General features: G+C 39.7%; 2 protein-coding genes across 18 annotated transcripts in view; one reads left to right on the top strand and one right to left on the bottom strand.

The window, feature by feature from the left end:
- The window catches only part of TP53INP1 (tumor protein p53 inducible nuclear protein 1), a 150182-nt gene that overhangs the window by 20495 nt on the left and 112005 nt on the right, over positions 1–17682 (top strand). The window lies entirely within an intron of this gene.
- Positions 418–17682, bottom strand: part of NDUFAF6 (NADH:ubiquinone oxidoreductase complex assembly factor 6) — a 35929-nt gene continuing 18664 nt past the window's right edge. For all 9 annotated transcript variants that reach the window (XM_042972917.1, XM_042972925.1, XM_042972923.1 and 6 more), the window contains 5 exons: positions 14352–14454; positions 13185–13318; positions 12660–12761; positions 8642–8698; positions 418–5925 (listed from right to left, as the gene is read on the bottom strand). In XM_042972917.1, coding sequence (XP_042828851.1) covers positions 5797–5925; positions 8642–8698; positions 12660–12761; positions 13185–13318; positions 14352–14454 — 525 coding nt within the window. In that variant the 3' untranslated portion in view covers positions 418–5796. The remainder of the gene's footprint in view (positions 5926–8641; positions 8699–12659; positions 12762–13184; positions 13319–14351; positions 14455–17682) is intronic.

Below are 17682 nucleotides of genomic sequence, written 5' to 3'. Positions count from 1 at the left end.
CAGTGCCCATGCAGGGCTCGAACTCATGAACCACCAAAATCAAGAGTCGGACGCTCAACTGACTGAGCCACCCAGGTGCCCCAGAATGTCCAACTCTTGATTTAGGCTCAGATCATGATCCAGGGTTGTGGGATCCGAGCCCTTCATTGGGCTCCACGCTGTGTGGAGCCTGCTTAACATCCTCTGTCTCTCACTCTCTCTCTCTCTCTCTCTCTCTCCCCTGCTCGCTTTCTCTTTCTAAAATAAAAATTTAAAGGGCACCTGGGTGGCTCAGTCAGTTGAGCATCCGACTTCAGCTCAGGTCATGATCTTGCGGCTCATGGGTTTGAGCCCCACATCAGGCTTGCTGCTGTCATCCTGTCACTGTCTCCCTCTCTCTTCCCCTCCCCCACTGGTGCTCTCTCAAAAAATAAATATTTAAAAAAATAAAAAGATAAAAATGTTAAAAAGAAAGCTTTTTAAAAAAAGGGAAGGTTGACCTCAGGAGGCTGAGGGCCCTAGGTGCAACTTAGATTATCATTGCAAAATAAGAAAGAAAACATACTCCCGCTAATGTTCTGTAGAATAAAAATTAAGAATATTTTTCTAATATCTTTTTACACTGTATTACTTTACATTGTATTACTAAACTAAAATGCAGACTAAAAACAACACACAGAAGATACCAATTTTGTATATTTTGTATGCCAAGGAAGAAATTGGAAGAACATAGACCAAAATGTTAATGGTAGTCATCTCTTACCTGGTAAAGTTATAGTTGATTTTAAAAATATTTTTCCTTTATATTTTTGTATTTATTTTTTTCCCAATATTTCTGCAGTGAACACACGTACATTACTTGTGTAAAAAAACAAACACATTAGTTACCAAAAAAAAAAAAAAAAAATCTCAGGGGGAAAAAAATCTGTCTCAGGAAAGAGTACATTATACATTCTTCCAAACCAGGACTGAAACAGATTTCTAACAGCCATATGGAGGAGCTCACAAGGAATGGAGGAAGTGTCTTTATGTTCATTCATTGGAATGAGAACTTTCTCAACTCGTTTGTCAACCTACAAGATTAATATAGGATAAAACCACTGCAGCAAGGAATTAATATAAGAGAGTGAAATAGCTCCTCAAATCGTTAATGTCGACTTCCTAAAAAATCTTTGTAGCACCCGTAAAAGAGATCCTGTGGTTCTAACTTGCTGTCTGAGAAATTCAATCTGTAGGCCTGTGTTTTAAACACACGGGATATTATTATATAACTAAGCAGCTGGGAAGATTAATCGTGATTAAAAATAAAAAGGGAAAGTGCACAGTACACCAAACAGGACTGTTTAATGAGAAAAGGGTGACTCAGAGGAAAACAGTATTTGTACAGGTAATCAAAGTTCCCCTCAGACTTATCAACTAAGAATAAAGACACTGTATCTCATATTTGACTCAAAGGTACTCCTTATCCAAGAAATGATTACACCAGTAATACTGCAAATAATATCCGTGTGCATATACACAAAATACATGTATTCTGGACCATTTGCAAAGTATTTATTTTCAAATTTCGTGCCCGTTCTTAAAATCCAGACACCCGAGTGTGTCTGTGATTTCTTTATCTTTCCTTCCTCATTCACACCCTGCTTTGCACGGTGCCCAACAGCCTTGTTTCTTGAACGCCATTGTGTACCACGCCCTTGACACGCACCCCCAGTTCGGCCTGCACATACGAGCCCCATCGTGTTCACATCCCCTCAGCGCCCATCACCCCTATGCCACAGCATGTTCATTCAGATACAAAGGTGCATGGAGCGGCACCAGGGTTTATGGGAGGTTCTGGGGACACAGAGATGAATAAAACATTGTCTTGCACTCAGAGAACTTTGAGCGAGGGACAGATGCACCAACAACAGTTACCATATGGTTGGGGGAGAAAGTGGGCCTGCTTGTGAAGCCAGCCTCAGATTGGCGTTCCCTTGTTATTAATCCACCACCCACAAATTCTCCAGCAAGCACGACTGCTTAGAGAGCAGGCAAGTAACACCGACACAGGAGTCGGGCTGGGTGGGAGACCCCTGTCCTGGGGCCTGAGGCCGGATGCAGAGTACACATTCTGCCCAAAGGCATTCAGTGTCTTGTTCTTTTTCAGAGGCCCTGCCTGCCGGCCTCATTTGGTTCGGGCTGCCGGTGTGTGACTTCTGTGTATTACGGACACATCATTTAATGTTTATTTAGAACATCTAAGTCATCGTTCTAGGCACTTTACGTGTATTAATTCATTCACTCCTCATAACAACTGCTGAGATAGATATAATTTTGCCCATTTTATAAATGGAGCAACTGAGACACTGGAGTTCATGTAACTCGCTGCAGTTACACAGCTATCAGGGTGGTGGACCTGGGTTTTGCAGCCAGGCAGTCCACACTCTTATAAGAAGTGCTTGAAAACACCATACTGCTCTGTATCTAAACTTTTAAAATGTCTTTACTCAGCTTATACTACAGATGAGTTACATATTTAATGTGCCAAATGTCCCTTTTACTGAACAAACCCCTTTACCTGGTATATACCGATTTGATGGAAAAATTCACATCCATCTATCCATTGTTCCATAAATGTAATGACATTCCCTGCTTATCACCCTCTTTCTGATCTGAAGGGTCTGAATTTTTTAGAAATACCTTTTTAGGTAGCCAAGAAATATGTTTCTCAGAGGAGAAAGCAGGCCTTGTTGAAGTGCCAGTTACTTAATGGATTCTTCCCTCACTCCCCAGCTCCTCCCCCCTCCTTCCAACCCACTGCCATTACCCTTCTCAATTCTGGGTGTTAGTGGTTTCTTGCTCAGTCCTCCTTACAGGTACAAACAGGATAATGTTTTGTTTTCAATAACTGCATAATGTTTACAACTTTGTGGATCTTTCTGGACAAGGTTATTAGGCCAGTGTCTTCAGAGAAATCCTATTTATAAGAGCTAAAACAGATCCAAGGGCACGTAGGGATTTGGTGAAACAGGCAAAATATAAACTCACAACTCTTTGAACTTCATTCAGAATGTCTCACTGGACCAGAGGATGTGGCCACATTTTATTCACAGACTTTTCTGAGAACTCTGGACATTACATTCTGTTCTTTTTTACTTAAGTTAAAGCCAAAATATTGGGTCTTCACACAGGCTATCCATTTTGCCTCCTGGCCTTTGTTCCCACTGCCTCCTCAGCCAGGACCTCCCTACAGCTACACCCCTCCCCAAACTCTGGGTCCTACCCAACCTTCCTGACACTGTCACATGCTGCCTTCTCTGGGAGACCTTTTTGACCTCCAAAGTGGCGACGTGTCTCTCCTGTATAGACCCCATGGCCAGCACTTAGTATCTATTCCAGTTGCCTATTTATTTCTCTTACCTAATTTGTAGTTGGAATTTATGTAACCGTACTTTTTAACCTAATCTGTACCTAAAATACATACAATAATACTCCTTTTTGAAAAAGTCGTGCCCTGAAGCTTTTAAACTTGGCCGTTTATTTTACAGTCTCAAGAATGGTAAAAATACATGGGTTGTGGGCTTTGGCAATGAACTAATGTGGGTTTGACATCCAGCTCTAGTTATAATGGCTATGTGACCTCGAACTGAACATCTCTGAGGCAGTTTTATCCTTTGGAAAATAAATACAGAGAAGTAACTCTGTGAAGATTAATGCATAATGGTACAGAGCTTTCGTCTGTCCAAATTCGGGCTCCGCTGAGTGTTAGCTGCTGTTACGTTTCTCAAAAGTAATTTAATTTTGTCAAAAGGAGACATTTAATCAAAAAGAGAGGAAGAGTCCTGCCAGTTGAGTGGGAACTACTCAGAACGTATTTTATGACGATGTGCACCTTTACCTACATTGAGATTAATCTGTAATTTATACTTAACATTGGTCATCTGTTGCTCTCCACCTGTTCAATACCAAAATACATCTTACATGGTTTGAAAACGTATCGGACTCCTTTACAATGCTCTAATAAAAAAAAAATCCCAGAAATTTGAAAAGTGAAAAACAATGTTGGCACCATCTAAGGGAGTGTCTTTTCTGCCGTGAAGTTAATAGTACGGTAAATGTCACTGAGTAAGACCCCACTTTAATCTCCAGGAGACTGCAAACTTGAGTTCATCCAAATTTCTAAGCATCAAATTTAAAATGGCTTAGAGAGTATTTTGAAATTATTTACCTAATAGTAAATTGGTTTCTGAGCCAATAAGGAATCCAGTAATCCACTTGCATGTTTAAACCCTTCTTTTTAAGACCCTTAGGAACCAAGATGCTTAGTAGACGATAGCTGCCAGATTTGACCTGGGAAGACCCACAGGCAATGCTTCCTAACAAAGAATGTCTCTGATGAACTCTTCAGCTCTGGGCCATTCCGAATCCCAAGAGGAACGTGTCCCATTTCCTTGTACTAGCCGCTTGTAGATAAGCTAAAAGGCTCTAAAGTCACAGAATCAAACTATAAGGATATTCCTTCAGCATCACTGTCAAGAGTATACTCACACATACAACCACCTTGCATGTTCACACAGACACACACTTGTTATTCTCTACGTACTCTATATCAGAAGCCATTCTGGGTGCTGTGGGACCCCACGATGAATAAAACAACGTAGTCTTGCCCTCAAGCAGCTCTCGGTTTGAGTTTTTTTTGCAAAAATGTAGTATTTTAAGCCATCACTGATTCACAATGGAAGTAGGCACTAATTCCAACCGAAGGTTTAGAGATGAGATGGAGGGACGGAACACCAGAGGTGTGAGTGGGCAGGAGACAGGACCACCGAAAGGGCGGGAAAAGGAAACGGTGGCATAACCCTGGCCTTGCAGTCAGAGACTCAGAGTCCAGATCTTCCAATGACCAGCAAGTGCACACAACTACGTTTTTTGTGGTTAGTATATATTTTATGATTAATATTTTTTAGTTACCCCCCCAAAATCCTTAGTTCTCTTTTTCAAAATCAAATGAGAACATGGATGAAAGTATACAGCCAGAGCTTATACTAGTAGCTCAGCTAGTATACTAGTTTTTAAAAATGTAGTATCCCCTTTATGAATGCTCAATACAATTTTGGTAATATACTTTACATTAATACACATTTTGTTAATGAAGTTTTGGTCATAACGCTGAGGGACAGATTGTAAAGCGGCGGGGTTAAAAAAAAACAGTGAAACTTTCAAGTCAGCTTTTTAAAGTCAAATTAGGGTTCTAGCTCTTGACAGCCAGCTAGCTTACCTTAAAGAAGTTCTTTTATCATGGTAAATTTTCACAGAGTCGTAAAGACGAAATGTTAGGGAGATAAAGCCCTCACGATAGTGATTGACACTCCTCAAATATTAACTTCGCTCTTCATGACCCCCAGCTGTACTGGCCCCTCGAGTTGTGGCTGCTCCACACGCAAGCTGGGTGCTCCTTGAGCCCCTATGCTCTTCTCCTGGGGTGAGGCAGGGAGGAGACGTCTCGTTAACTCTCCTGCCCCCTGGTGGCTGAACACGGCCTGCAGCATCAGTACAGCTCAAACCACACTCCCTCCCGGGGGCTCCGACCTGACAGAGCACAGCAGACACCGACACTGTCTGGGCTGCTGGTTGACAGCCCTGGTGCCTGTGGCAGACCCTGGGCAGTGTTGTGGCACTCTGGTCCCCCAGCAACATCTCATCAAGCCTGTGAGCTGCACACACCCATCCTAAAAATTCTTAAGTAAACACCTCCTGTTATTTGTAAACAAGAACCGTTAACTAGTATACTTTTGTAAAACTAATAAAAGTAAAGATCAGTGCCATAAAATTATTTTAATATCTTTTTCTCCATGATTGAACATACAAAGATAATGGTAGTAGTGTATTCTTCTGCTGTAAAGATGGGTGGAATATGTCAAAATCCACTTGTTGAATTTTCTTTAAATAGTCCTCCAGGGCAACCTAGAAAAGGAAAAGAATGGTCATTAGATCATAGAATAATTAAGTTTTTAAAAGAAAATGGGGAGCCTGGGTGGCTCTGATGCTCATCGGTTAAGCATCAGACTTCAGCTCAGTCATGACCCTATGCTCTGTGAGTTGAAGCCCCGTGTCAGGTTCTGTGCTGACAGCTCGGAGTCTGAAGTCTGCTTCGGGTTCTGTGTCTCCCTCTCTCCCTGTTCCTCCCTGGCTCACACTCTGTCTCTGTCTCTCAAAAGTAAATAAAGATTTAAAAAAATTAAAAGGAAAAAAAAAAGACCATGACCTGAGCCGAAACCCAAGAGTCAGATGCTTAACCAAGTGAGCCACCCAGATGCCCCAAAGGCATCTTCTAAGAAGTTTCTATTAGGCCAGTAAAACAGGATCAAAAAGCTAGTACTAGAAATACCAAGCCAATCCTGATCATAATTTATACGGTTATGGCAGAAATGTGTAAAAGATTAGAGAAATTACTGTTTGTCAGGTCTTATTACTAGATTCTGTAGAAAACAAAAGGGGTGTTTCAGTCAAGGACAGTGAATTCCATCACCCCACCCCACTCCCACAGAAAGGAGGAGCTCAAGTTGTTCATTTATAAACTTATTTTGTGGAAAAATTTAATGGATCTCCATGTTCTTGCTAGAAAACAATTTGCAACCTGGGAGAACCATCACAGGTCCCTATAAATATCACCCCATGCCTCCTCCCGTCACATAAAACTCGATACAGCTTTCATGAGGATTGAGGAACAGGATGGAACACAGTGTTCTTTATGGTTTTCAGTTATTTTTATTAATCTGTACCTTTTAATCTTATTTCAATAAAATTTATTTTATTAAATATTTATTTATTTAACAGAGAATCCACTTGGTTTTGCACAAACTCCTAAGAGGCACCTCTTGCCCTCTAGGTCCACATGCACAGCTCCCCCTAATGTCTGCAGTACAACCTGTGTGATCCAACAGAGATCCTGCTGTGGATTCTCTGCACTATGAGCCAAAAGACAACAAGAAGGATTGTATTTTCTCCAGACTTTTTTTCTATACACTTAAAGACAGATGAGGATACGTACAAACTCAGCATCTACTTTTTAAACCCTAAACTTATATATAACAGGAGATATATGCATGAATGTGCACAGCTGCTGTTATATTAGCAAAAAACCTGGAAACAATCTAGAATGTCTCTGATCAAAAAAAAAAAAAAAGGTATACTATTCACAAAATGAAATATACTGCAGTGAAATGAGTGTACTATAGCTAGATGAAGTAATATGGATGAGTGTGTGTGTGTGTGTGTGTGTGTGTGTGCGTGCGTGTGTGACCTAGAAGACATAAACAGGTATGATCCATTTTTATAAAGCTCAAAAATAAAAGTAAACAATGTATTGTTTAGGAATATATAAAATGGGGAAAATCCTTTGTGGAATAGAAGAAAAAGGTTAATAAATTCAAAATTCAGAATACCTACTTGGAGGAGGCAGGCAGAGGCAGGGGGATGAGATGGGGGAAAACACATGAGTGGGATTTAATGGTGACATTCTAGCTCCTGGATTGAGTGGTGAGTTCATGGGTATTTGTGATGTTAGGCTTTGTAACACATGCATACATATATAGATATATCCGATTCATTTGTAGCATTAAAATTTTTAAAAGAGGGATGCCTGGGTGGTTCAGTCAGTTGAGCATCTGACCTGCTCAGGTCATGATCTCATGGTTCATGAGTTCAAGCCCCACATCAGGCTCACTGCTATCAGCTCCTCTGTCTCCCCCTCTTTGTGCCCCTTCCTGCTCACGATCTCTCTCTCTCTCTCTCTCTCAAAAAAAACAAAATATTAAAAAAATGAAAAAAAATTTTAAAGCGAATGAAAGGAAAAACTTTGAAGATATTTTGATGTACTTTCACATGCTGTCTTTTTTTTTAGAAAAAAGAGCTCACATTCATAATGTTCTGTAACATTAAGTGATAGTTAATATTTTATGATCAACTTTCCATCTCTAAGAATTCTATGTTCATTTTTAATAGTTTATAATATCCAATTTAAGGAATAATGAAGCCAAGGTACAAACATGATAGAATATTATATAGCCATTAAATATTGTAGTTACAAATATATTTAATGATGTGGCTAGACGCTTGATAAGTAAGACAATGGCATGTAAAGTGTGATTTCAACTATATACAGAAATTCATTTAAAAAAAAAAAGAACAGAATAAATAGTGGTTATGTCTGGGTCCCAGAATGATAGGTGATTGTTATTTTCTTTTATTATTTTTATATTGTCTAAGTCTCCATTCTGAGAATTTAGTTTTTACAACTAGGAGAAGATTCCATTAAATACAGGTGAAACATGACCTCATAATTAGAGCTCAACTGGACATTCACAAATTAGGATTTGGTTCAAAGGGAAAGTCTGGCTAGTGGTGTGTGTGTGTGTGTGTGTGTGCATGTGTGTGCGTGCACACACACGCACCTGTATAGACCTATGGAGTCTGGCGACTCCACTCACCCGCCTCTGCGAACTACAGCCATGACTGTAATCAAAAGCTGAATGTAACTCACAAAACCCACCATTAAGGGAGGGAAGCAAACACAAAGACTCCAAACTAAAGAACTTCATTGGGAACTTTATAAAACAGAAAAAGAGATCGTACACATCTGCTTCAGTAATTAACCAGCCTTCTCTGTTAATCCACTTACCGTCTGAAGAAAAGCAGGAAATGCTTTCACAGGAACACTTTTGTGGAAGGACCTAGCCTACAAAGGAAGACAAAAGGAAACCGGTTTCAAACATAAATATTTCTGGAGATAAACACTCTCCTTCTGAAAGTGAACACAAAGCAATACCAGAAGTTTAACAACACAGCTAGGGCTTCTCTGAAAGGTCAGAAAATAGCTCTCCTGCCAATTAAAATTAATCTCCTAAGCCTAAAAGACTCCAGAAAAGGTACTTTAATAAGAATCTCATTCTTTCTTATGGATTGGCTTTGGCCTTTTCCAGCTGCCTAATAACACCCACAACTTTGGCCCTCCAGCTCTGTGGTGAGGGGTGAGTGAGGAAATACTTGCATTAAGAAGTCCCTGCACCTCCCTAGCTTCGATCGTCAGTATCTCCTGGTTACATGAATGTAAGAGCCTCCTAACTGATCTTCCTGCCCGGTTCTCGACCTTTAATTCAGTTTATACAGGCTGCCAAATGAATTATTTTACTTTCTGTTTAAAATTTTTTTTAATTTATTTTAATTTTTACTTTAACTTAACCCCTTGATTAACCAAGTCTTATCTCTTCATTTTGGAATCCCAGGGCTTCTACATCTTGGTTCCAACCTCTTCTATCCCGCCTAACTCCCTACTACCCTGGACCACGAAGCCCTGATCCACTCACGCTGATGCCCATCATCCTGCCCTCACCAAGCCCACTCTTGTCTGCGGGTCTTCATTTACATGGTCAGATACTGCCTCTACCTCCTGACATCTTAACCCCCTGCACTCTGGTCTTACCCTCAACCATCTACTAAAATTGGTCTTTTCAAGATCACCCAAAATTTACTAACCGCCATACCCATCTTTTCAACCTCTCTGTAGCATGCAAAACTTTAATATTCCCCTTTCTTAGAATTTTCTCCTCCTTTGGTTTCCAAGACACTGACTCTCAGTGCACGTACTTCTTTGGCCATTAGTTCCTTTCCCTTCTTCTTAGTAACTGGCCCTTTTTTCCCTTCTACCTGAGAAGTGGAGGTGGGCCTTGGGTCCTGCCCTTGGTCCTCATGTCTAGATGTACTTTCTTCTCGGGCAACACCACCCACACTTAGAACTTTAACCAGAGGCTTTCTATGTGGATGACTCCCCAATCTTGATCTCCAGTTCTGACCTCCCTTCAAAGTCCCAATCCTGCAGTCTTCAATAGCCCATCTCCCTAGGTGGCCTCAAATCCCCTTAAATTCAGAGATGTCCAACAGCTGGCCAAGAGGCTCCTGGTTAGCACCAGCACACCGCTGCTTTTCACAGTAGTCTCTGAACGGCACCATCATCACCTAAACCTGAACTCCGTGCAGCCTTCCCTCTTCCCGATCCTGCTACCACCCAATCCGTCAAGTCTAGTTGATTCCTCCTCTGTTGTGTGTGTGTATAAATCTATATAAACATATCTAAACATTTACCCTAAGTCAGACCTTCTTTCTCTCTCTCCTAAATAAGCCTCCTAACTGATCTCCCACCCCCCAAATTCGTCTCAAACACTGCTGGCCAGGTTCTCTAATGTGCAACACTACTGTCACTGCTCTACTTGATGGTGGCGATGATGAAGGGAGCCCACTCACATGTCACTTATGATATGCCAGGCATGGTTATAAAGTCTTACACACATTAACTCATTTATCTAAATCACAGCTCTTTGAGTTCAGCCCTAATATGACCCTCTTTCCCAGAGGTGGCAAGTGAGGCGCAGAGGTGAAGATCATGTGATCAGGAAATGGCAGAGCTAGGACTGAAAGTCAGATTCTGGTTTCAGAGTCTGCACTGTCATCCACTGCGTTCCAGTGCCTCTCAAATCTTCCCGAACTCTATTATCTTCCTTCGGTCCACCCTTCCAAGCCTGTGTTCCAGGATCCTATTTCACATAACCTACAAACCAGTAGTTTTCAAACCTGGTGTTTAAAATCATTTGGAAATTTTAATTCCTGGCCCCATCCCAGGTTTACTGTATCACCAGGGGGTAAGGCCTGGGAATCTGTATTTTTCAGATGCCTTAAGTGTCCATCAACTGGGACTGGTCAGGTTCCAACTCAGGGCATTCCTGCATTTATGATTCTGTTGTGTTCTCAGACCTCATGTAAAACTCTGCTAGTTTTAAGTGATTTCTCATCTAAAGTTCCATGTATTTTACCTATACCTCCATTGGGGTGGAGAACTATGCTTCAGAAAATTTAGAAAAAGATTAATATAGAATCTTGGCCCTCAAAAAGCTTACAATCTGATTACCTATTTAATATTTCACAAAAATTTACTGAGTGCCTATAATGTACCAGGCACTTTAGATGTTGAAGAATGCAGCATAGAACCAAACAAAGTCATTTACATTCTGTGTCAGGCAGTGAGAAGTGCTAGGCCAGGTAAAGGGACTGAGGGAATGGAAAAGGAGGCTGTTATTTTAGATAAGGTAGCCAGGAAGAATCTTTCTGATAAGGTGATATTTGATACTGCCTATGGGTTTGGGAGTGGAGGAGTTGGGGGTGAAGAACATCTTCCAAGCAGAAAAACAGCAAGTACAAGGGACCTGAGGTCTGCAGGTAAATGACAAGGTCTTTAGGATCCACTGAGGCTCAGAAAACAAACAAACAAACAAACAAACAAACAAACAAACAAACGGAAAAGAAAAAGGTTCACAAGAAGAACCAGGGAGAAAGAGCATCATGAGAATCAGGGAGATAAAAAGTTTCCACCAAGTTTTCAGGAGACACTAAAATGAAGTAATGGTTCTAGGAGAATCAGGAAGGAATAGCATGATTCAGATGAAGGATGTAGTTTCAAGAAAGGGGAGAAGGGGGCACCTGGCTGTCTCAGTTATTGGAGCCTGAGACTTGATGTCACGGTTGTGAGTTCAAGCCCCACATCAGGTGTAGAGGTTACTTAAAAATAAAATCTTAAAGGGTTGCCTGGGTGGCTCAGTCAGTTAAGTGGCTGATTCTTGATTTTGACTCAGGTCTGATCTCACAGTTCATGAGTTCAGGCCCCGCATTGGGCTCTGTGCTGAGAGTGCAGAGCCTGTTTGGGATTTTCTCTCTCCCTCTCTCTCTGCCCCTCCCCTCTCTCAAAATAAATAAACTTTAAAAAAAAATTAAAGGGGCGCCTGGGTGGCTCGGTCGGTTAAGCGGCCGACTTCAGCTCGGGTCATGATCTCGCGGTCCGTGAGTTCAAGCCCCGCGTCAGGCACTGTGCTGACAGCTTGGAGCCTGGAGCCTGTTTCAGATTCTGCGTCTCCCTCTCTCTGACCCTCCCCCGTTCATGCTTTGTCTCTCTCTGTCTCAAAAATAAATAAACGTTAAAAAAAAATTAAAAAAAACAACTAACTTGATGTAAATTAAAAAAAAAGAAAAGAAAGTTTCAAGGAGCAAAAACGTCTATGATGTCAATAGCAGAAAGAGTTAGCATGAATGAGAGTTTTAAGTGCCCCCTAATGTGGCAATAAGGAGATTATTTAGTGATGCCTATTATTAGAATAGGCAGGATGGAAGCGAAATGATAGCACAATGAACGGTGCCATGGTGCTGCTGGCCTTGAGGTAACAATGAATGTAGCCACTTACTCACAAAAGTTTAACCGGGAGGGGGGAAATGTGCCACAGAATATCCGAAGGCTGCCTAGAAAAGGGGTGAGTTATCAGGCCAGCTGCGGACACTGAGAACATGAGCTCCTGGGAGAGGAGCCATCAGCCCTGGCAGGGCCTGTCCCCTGAGAGTGAGAGCTGGTGGGTGCACAGAGCACAAAGGAGCTCACCGAGGAAGCTGAGGCTGGGCTTGCTCGGTAAAGGATGTGTTCATCTGCTGAGAGGGAGACAGGGGGACCATAAAAAACTGGAGAAAGTTTTCAAGAGTGCCTGAGATAAATCTGGGATTTCAATGAGAAATGGAGTAAAGACCAGGAACCCTAACTATGCTCGAGGAACAGCCACATCTAGAAATAGTAGTTTCCTAAATAATTTGGCAGAGAGCCTACTTACATGCTTTAGGTGCAAGTGTGCCTGGCTGGCAATGTCATATATCACATCTCTCACATTTTTAGCTTGGTTCTGCCGTAGAAAATCCTCTTGTGAAACGCCATGCTGTGTGGGAAAATACACATTACGTTAGGAATCTAAAAGCACACTTTACCTTAGTTCAAGAACAACAGGTGACAGAATAGAATCTACAGTACAATGTTTATTTTGTTTTTGAAAATACATGTACACACACTTGTGTTTGCACCTACAGACACACATACACACACACTCCTAGAAGAACATGCGACAAGATGTTAATTACCAACAGTTGTGGGTAGAACAAAATTATACAAGCAAGGAAACATGGATCCACCACTGGTCTCAGGTGCCCGACTGATAAAATTCTGATGTGATAACTGGAGCAAAAAAGCAATTAGCATTCATTTCAAAGCAGTTACTTGAACAGATGAAGCAAAGAACCAAGAGATAATGTCCCTCCCCATGTTCCTGAAGTAAATTATTAGAGGAAACAAGTAACAGCCTTACCAGCATACAAATTTCCATGGGAAGGAACACTCTTCTTCTGCTACCATGATAGGGCGTTGCTCTCAAGCAAGTGACAATGCCCTGCGCTTTTCCAATGTGACTTGCGGCATGATCTGCATGAAGATCCTTTACACCTAGGATTTTAGAAATGAAGCAACATGGCTTACATGCACAACAGATCAATAGAGGCAGCTTGGAGAAATCACCTAAACATGTAAAAGTAGGTGTTTATCTTGTGTGTTATATCTGAAAAACAAGACTTATGTGAGCAAAACTGGGCACAAAGACAAGCTGACTGTTTACCACTGAACAGGTTTCTGAACCTCAACTTTTAAATGAAAGTGTTTTCCTCAGACTACAGAACACTGAGAACACATTTGGAATTTTAATCAGCTATCTTGGAAAAACATTACAAGTCTTCCATTTCTTCTCCTCAATGCAATTTCCATATGACCTCATTTTAAGTATACGCTTGACAAACCGTCTGCTCTTTGCTCCCTCCTTTCATTGTGTTGGCAAACATGTCACCGGGCACACAGGCGGAATGAGCCTGGGAATCTCAATAGGGACTTGTGTTACTCCTTTAGGGTGACATAAAGATATATTACCTTCTTCAAAAGAGAGGGTATTGTCCTTGATCCAAACAATCTCCTCATTACAATAAGACCTCACCAACTTAAAACAAAGTAGATGAGGAAAAGGATCATCTAAATTTGTTTGTTTTATTGATTTTTAAGAGGACAGAGAAAGAAAAGTCTTGCAAGAACTTTGAGAAACGCAGTTTTATATTTTCTACTTTTTATTTTTTTTACACGGGGAAGTTTTATTGACAGGGAAGGAAGAGTCAGGCCCCAGGTCTTCCAAATTGTAGGAGACACTTGAAAAAGAAAAATCACCTGTAATTACCAGATTATTAATTACAGCATTCCCATGAGGTAGCTAAAGTACTTTTATGAGAGCCTGAGTATTTTGATTAGTCTGCACTCCAAAGAAAGATATATATATTCCCCTTTCTGCTAAAGAAAAACAAACAAAAAACCATTCCTTTACAGATGGTGTGAAGAAAACCTTCGTGTTAAACCAATTAGACTGTCAGATTATGAAAGACTGAAGTCTGAGAGGTATTTTCTTTGAAAACAGAATTATAAAACTGGAAAAATGACTTACCCAATATTTCTAGTGTTAAATAAAGAAGAGAGCTCTGAGTGTTTTCAGCATAGTTTTCCAGTTCCTGGATATTACGATATGGTTTGTCATCCAAATTTTTTTCCTATAGTCAAACAAAATGCAAATAAAGTTTGATGAATTATCAATATTTTATAAAGAAAAGCACCATTTTTTTGCCCTGAAGAATTAATAAAGAATAAAAATAATTAGTATATATTGTTTAGTACACGATAAGATTAAAATAAAATTAAAATATTAAAGTCCTACACATTCAGTAATTACAAATCACCCCTCAAAATAATACCTTGGGAATAATCTCAATGCACAAATCACCCCAGACATGGGGTTAGCTTAATTTTTAATTCCTTCAAAAGCCCAAGGAATCATGAGACACTGACTTAACTGAGCTCTGACTTAAGCACTTTAGACATTATCTTTTTAATCCTAGAAACCTCCCCCCCCCCCCAAATAAAGAATTAATGCTTTTTCCATGTTGCAGATGAGGAAATGGAGCCACAGGTCACATAGCTAGTAAATGGTGGGGATAGGATTCAAATCTATACATTTTAACTGTTAAGCCCATGTTTTTAATAAAGAAAAGGTGCGTAGAAAAGGAAAGGAGATCATAACCAGGCCCTACCCCAAAGAAACCAAGCTCCATAAAGTAACGGGGGTGATTACTTTACCTGATCACACTATATTCCAGAAACCGAAAAATGTAAATCTCAGGCTAAGAACATCTAGCCACTTTTATCATAATACATCCACAAAGACCCTACTGCCAAGGAAATATACCCCTTCCTCTTTATTTTTTAATCAGAAGAAAATGGCACTAGCAATGATCCCAGGAGAAAAAATTATGTCCAATCTTTTACATTTTTTAAAAATTGAGTCATAATTCACATACTGTAAAATGTACCCTTTTAAAATGTACAATTCAGTGGTTTTCAGTATATTCACAAAGTTGTACAACCATCACCACTATCTAATCTCATACTGTTTTCCCGCCTCAAAGAGAAACCCTGTATCCATTAAGCAGTCACTTCCCACTTCTTCCTTCTCTCATCCCCCAACAAACCACTCACCTACTTTCTGTCTCCATGGATTTGTTTGCTCAGGACATTTTATAAAAATGCAGTGATACAATATGTAGTGTTTTGTATCTGGCTTCTTTCAGTTAGCACATTTTTAAGGGTCATCCATGTTGGAGCACATATCAGTACCTGATTCTTTTTAACTGGAGAAAGTATTAATAATATTCCATTGTATGGATATACCACACTATGTTTTTATTCACTCATTGGTAGACTATGGGTTGTTCCCACTTTTGGACTACTATGAATAATGCTGGTGTGAACATTTGTTACAGATTTTGTGCAGACACATGTTTTCATTTCTTGGGTATAAATATAGGAGTGATACTGCTGGGTCTTTGGTAACTCTATGTTTAACTTTCTGAAGAACTGCCAAATTTTTTCCAAAGCAGCTATACCATTTCACATTCCCATCAGCAACGTATGAAAGTTTCTAATTTATCTATATCCTCACCAACACTCATTATTGTTCATATTTTTATTATAGCCATCCTGATGAGTGTAAAGGAGTAATTTATTCTGGTTTTGATTCACATTTCCATAATGAAAAGATGTTGAGCATCCTTTTAGGTGCTTACTGGTCACAGGTAGATCTCCCTTGCAGAAATGTTTACTCAAATCCTTTCCCCATTTTTAAATTGGGTGATCTGTCTTTTTATTGTTGAGTTTTAAGAGTTTTACATATTCTAGGTACTTATTCCTTATCAAATATATATATATATATATATATATATATATATATATATATATATAACTTGCAAATACTTTCTCCAATTCCATGGACTGCTTTCTCACTTTCTTGAAATTTTTAATTTTGTTTAAGTCCAGTTACCTGCTTTTTCTTTTATTGCTTATCCTTTTGATATTGTATCTAAGAAATCACTGCCTAACCTGAAGTCACAAAGATTTATATCTATGTTTTCTCCTAAGTGTTTTATAGTTTTAACTCTTACATTTAGGTGTTACATTAGGTGTTTGACCTATTTTGAGTTAGTTTTTTCATATGGTGTTAGATAGGTGTTAGATAGGAATCCAAATTCATTCTTTGCATGCAGATATCTAGTCGTCCTGATGTTATTTGTTGAAAAGGCTATTCTTTACCCATTGGATTATCTTCACACCCCTATCAAAAAAATCAACTATAAATTTATGGGTTTATTTCTGGACTTTCAATTCTGTTCCATTGATCTATATGCCTATGCTGTGCCAATAATCCACAGTTTGATTACTATAACTTTGGAGCTTTCTTCTTTAGCAGGATTGCTTTAGCGATTCTGGGTCTCTGGTGTTTCCATATGGATTTCAGGATCAGCTTGTTAATTTCTGCAACAAGGCAGCTGGAGTTTTTATAGGAATTGCACTAAATCTAAAGATCAATGTGGGAGACTTGAGCCTAGTCTTTTACTCTTAAATATCCCTCCCTACAAATGCCAAATGTTATTTTCCATTAAACCAAAAAGTTATCTCTGTCTTGAATTTTCTAATTGTCTTTACCTCATAAAAACAGAAAACACCTGAAAAATAGATCTTCTTAGTGCTAATTAACTCTGTAGGCCAACAACTATTTCTTTTATTTATTTATTTTTAAAGGCTTTATCTATTTTTGAGAGAGACAGAGTACGAGCAGGGGAGGGCCAGAGAGAGAGAGGGAGACAGAATCCACAAAGCAGGCTCCAGGCTCTGAGCTGTCGGCACAGAGCCTAATGTGGGGCTTGAACCTGTGAACCACGAGATTATGACCTGAGCCGCAGTCGGACGCTTAACTGACTGAGCCACCCAGGTGCCCCAACAACTATTTCTTTTAAATGCTCAAGTCGTTATCTCCTGTTTTGGTTTGTAATTACTATAGCCTATGATTATTAATAGGCTGTATCCAAATAAACTAAGTGAACTCACATTTTCATGACAACAGTATGTGATAAATATCAGGCCAATGAGGACACTGAGCCAACCATGTGTCAGAAAGATTACATAAATTAGCCCAGGCCAGAGAGTAATTTGTATGCTTGGTTGGAAGTAGAACTCAGTTCTTAGAACATAGTATAGCATTCCATTCACTAGAATAGAACCATCAGACTTTCCTATTCCCTCAACTATCTGGACAGAGATCCAAATATTGTGTGTACATAAAGGTATGTGTATGACTACTCAAGTTTTGATGATATTAAGGAATTATCTGTAATTTTTTAAGGTATGATCATTTATTGTGGGTATGTTTTCTAAAAGCATTTTTAAAA

This window comes from Panthera tigris, chromosome F2, assembly GCF_018350195.1.
Source record: "Panthera tigris isolate Pti1 chromosome F2, P.tigris_Pti1_mat1.1, whole genome shotgun sequence".
NCBI classification, from domain to species: Eukaryota; Metazoa; Chordata; class Mammalia; order Carnivora; family Felidae; genus Panthera; species Panthera tigris.
The sequence above is the reverse complement of the archived record's forward strand: the minus strand, read 5'-3'. Positions and strand labels throughout refer to the sequence as shown.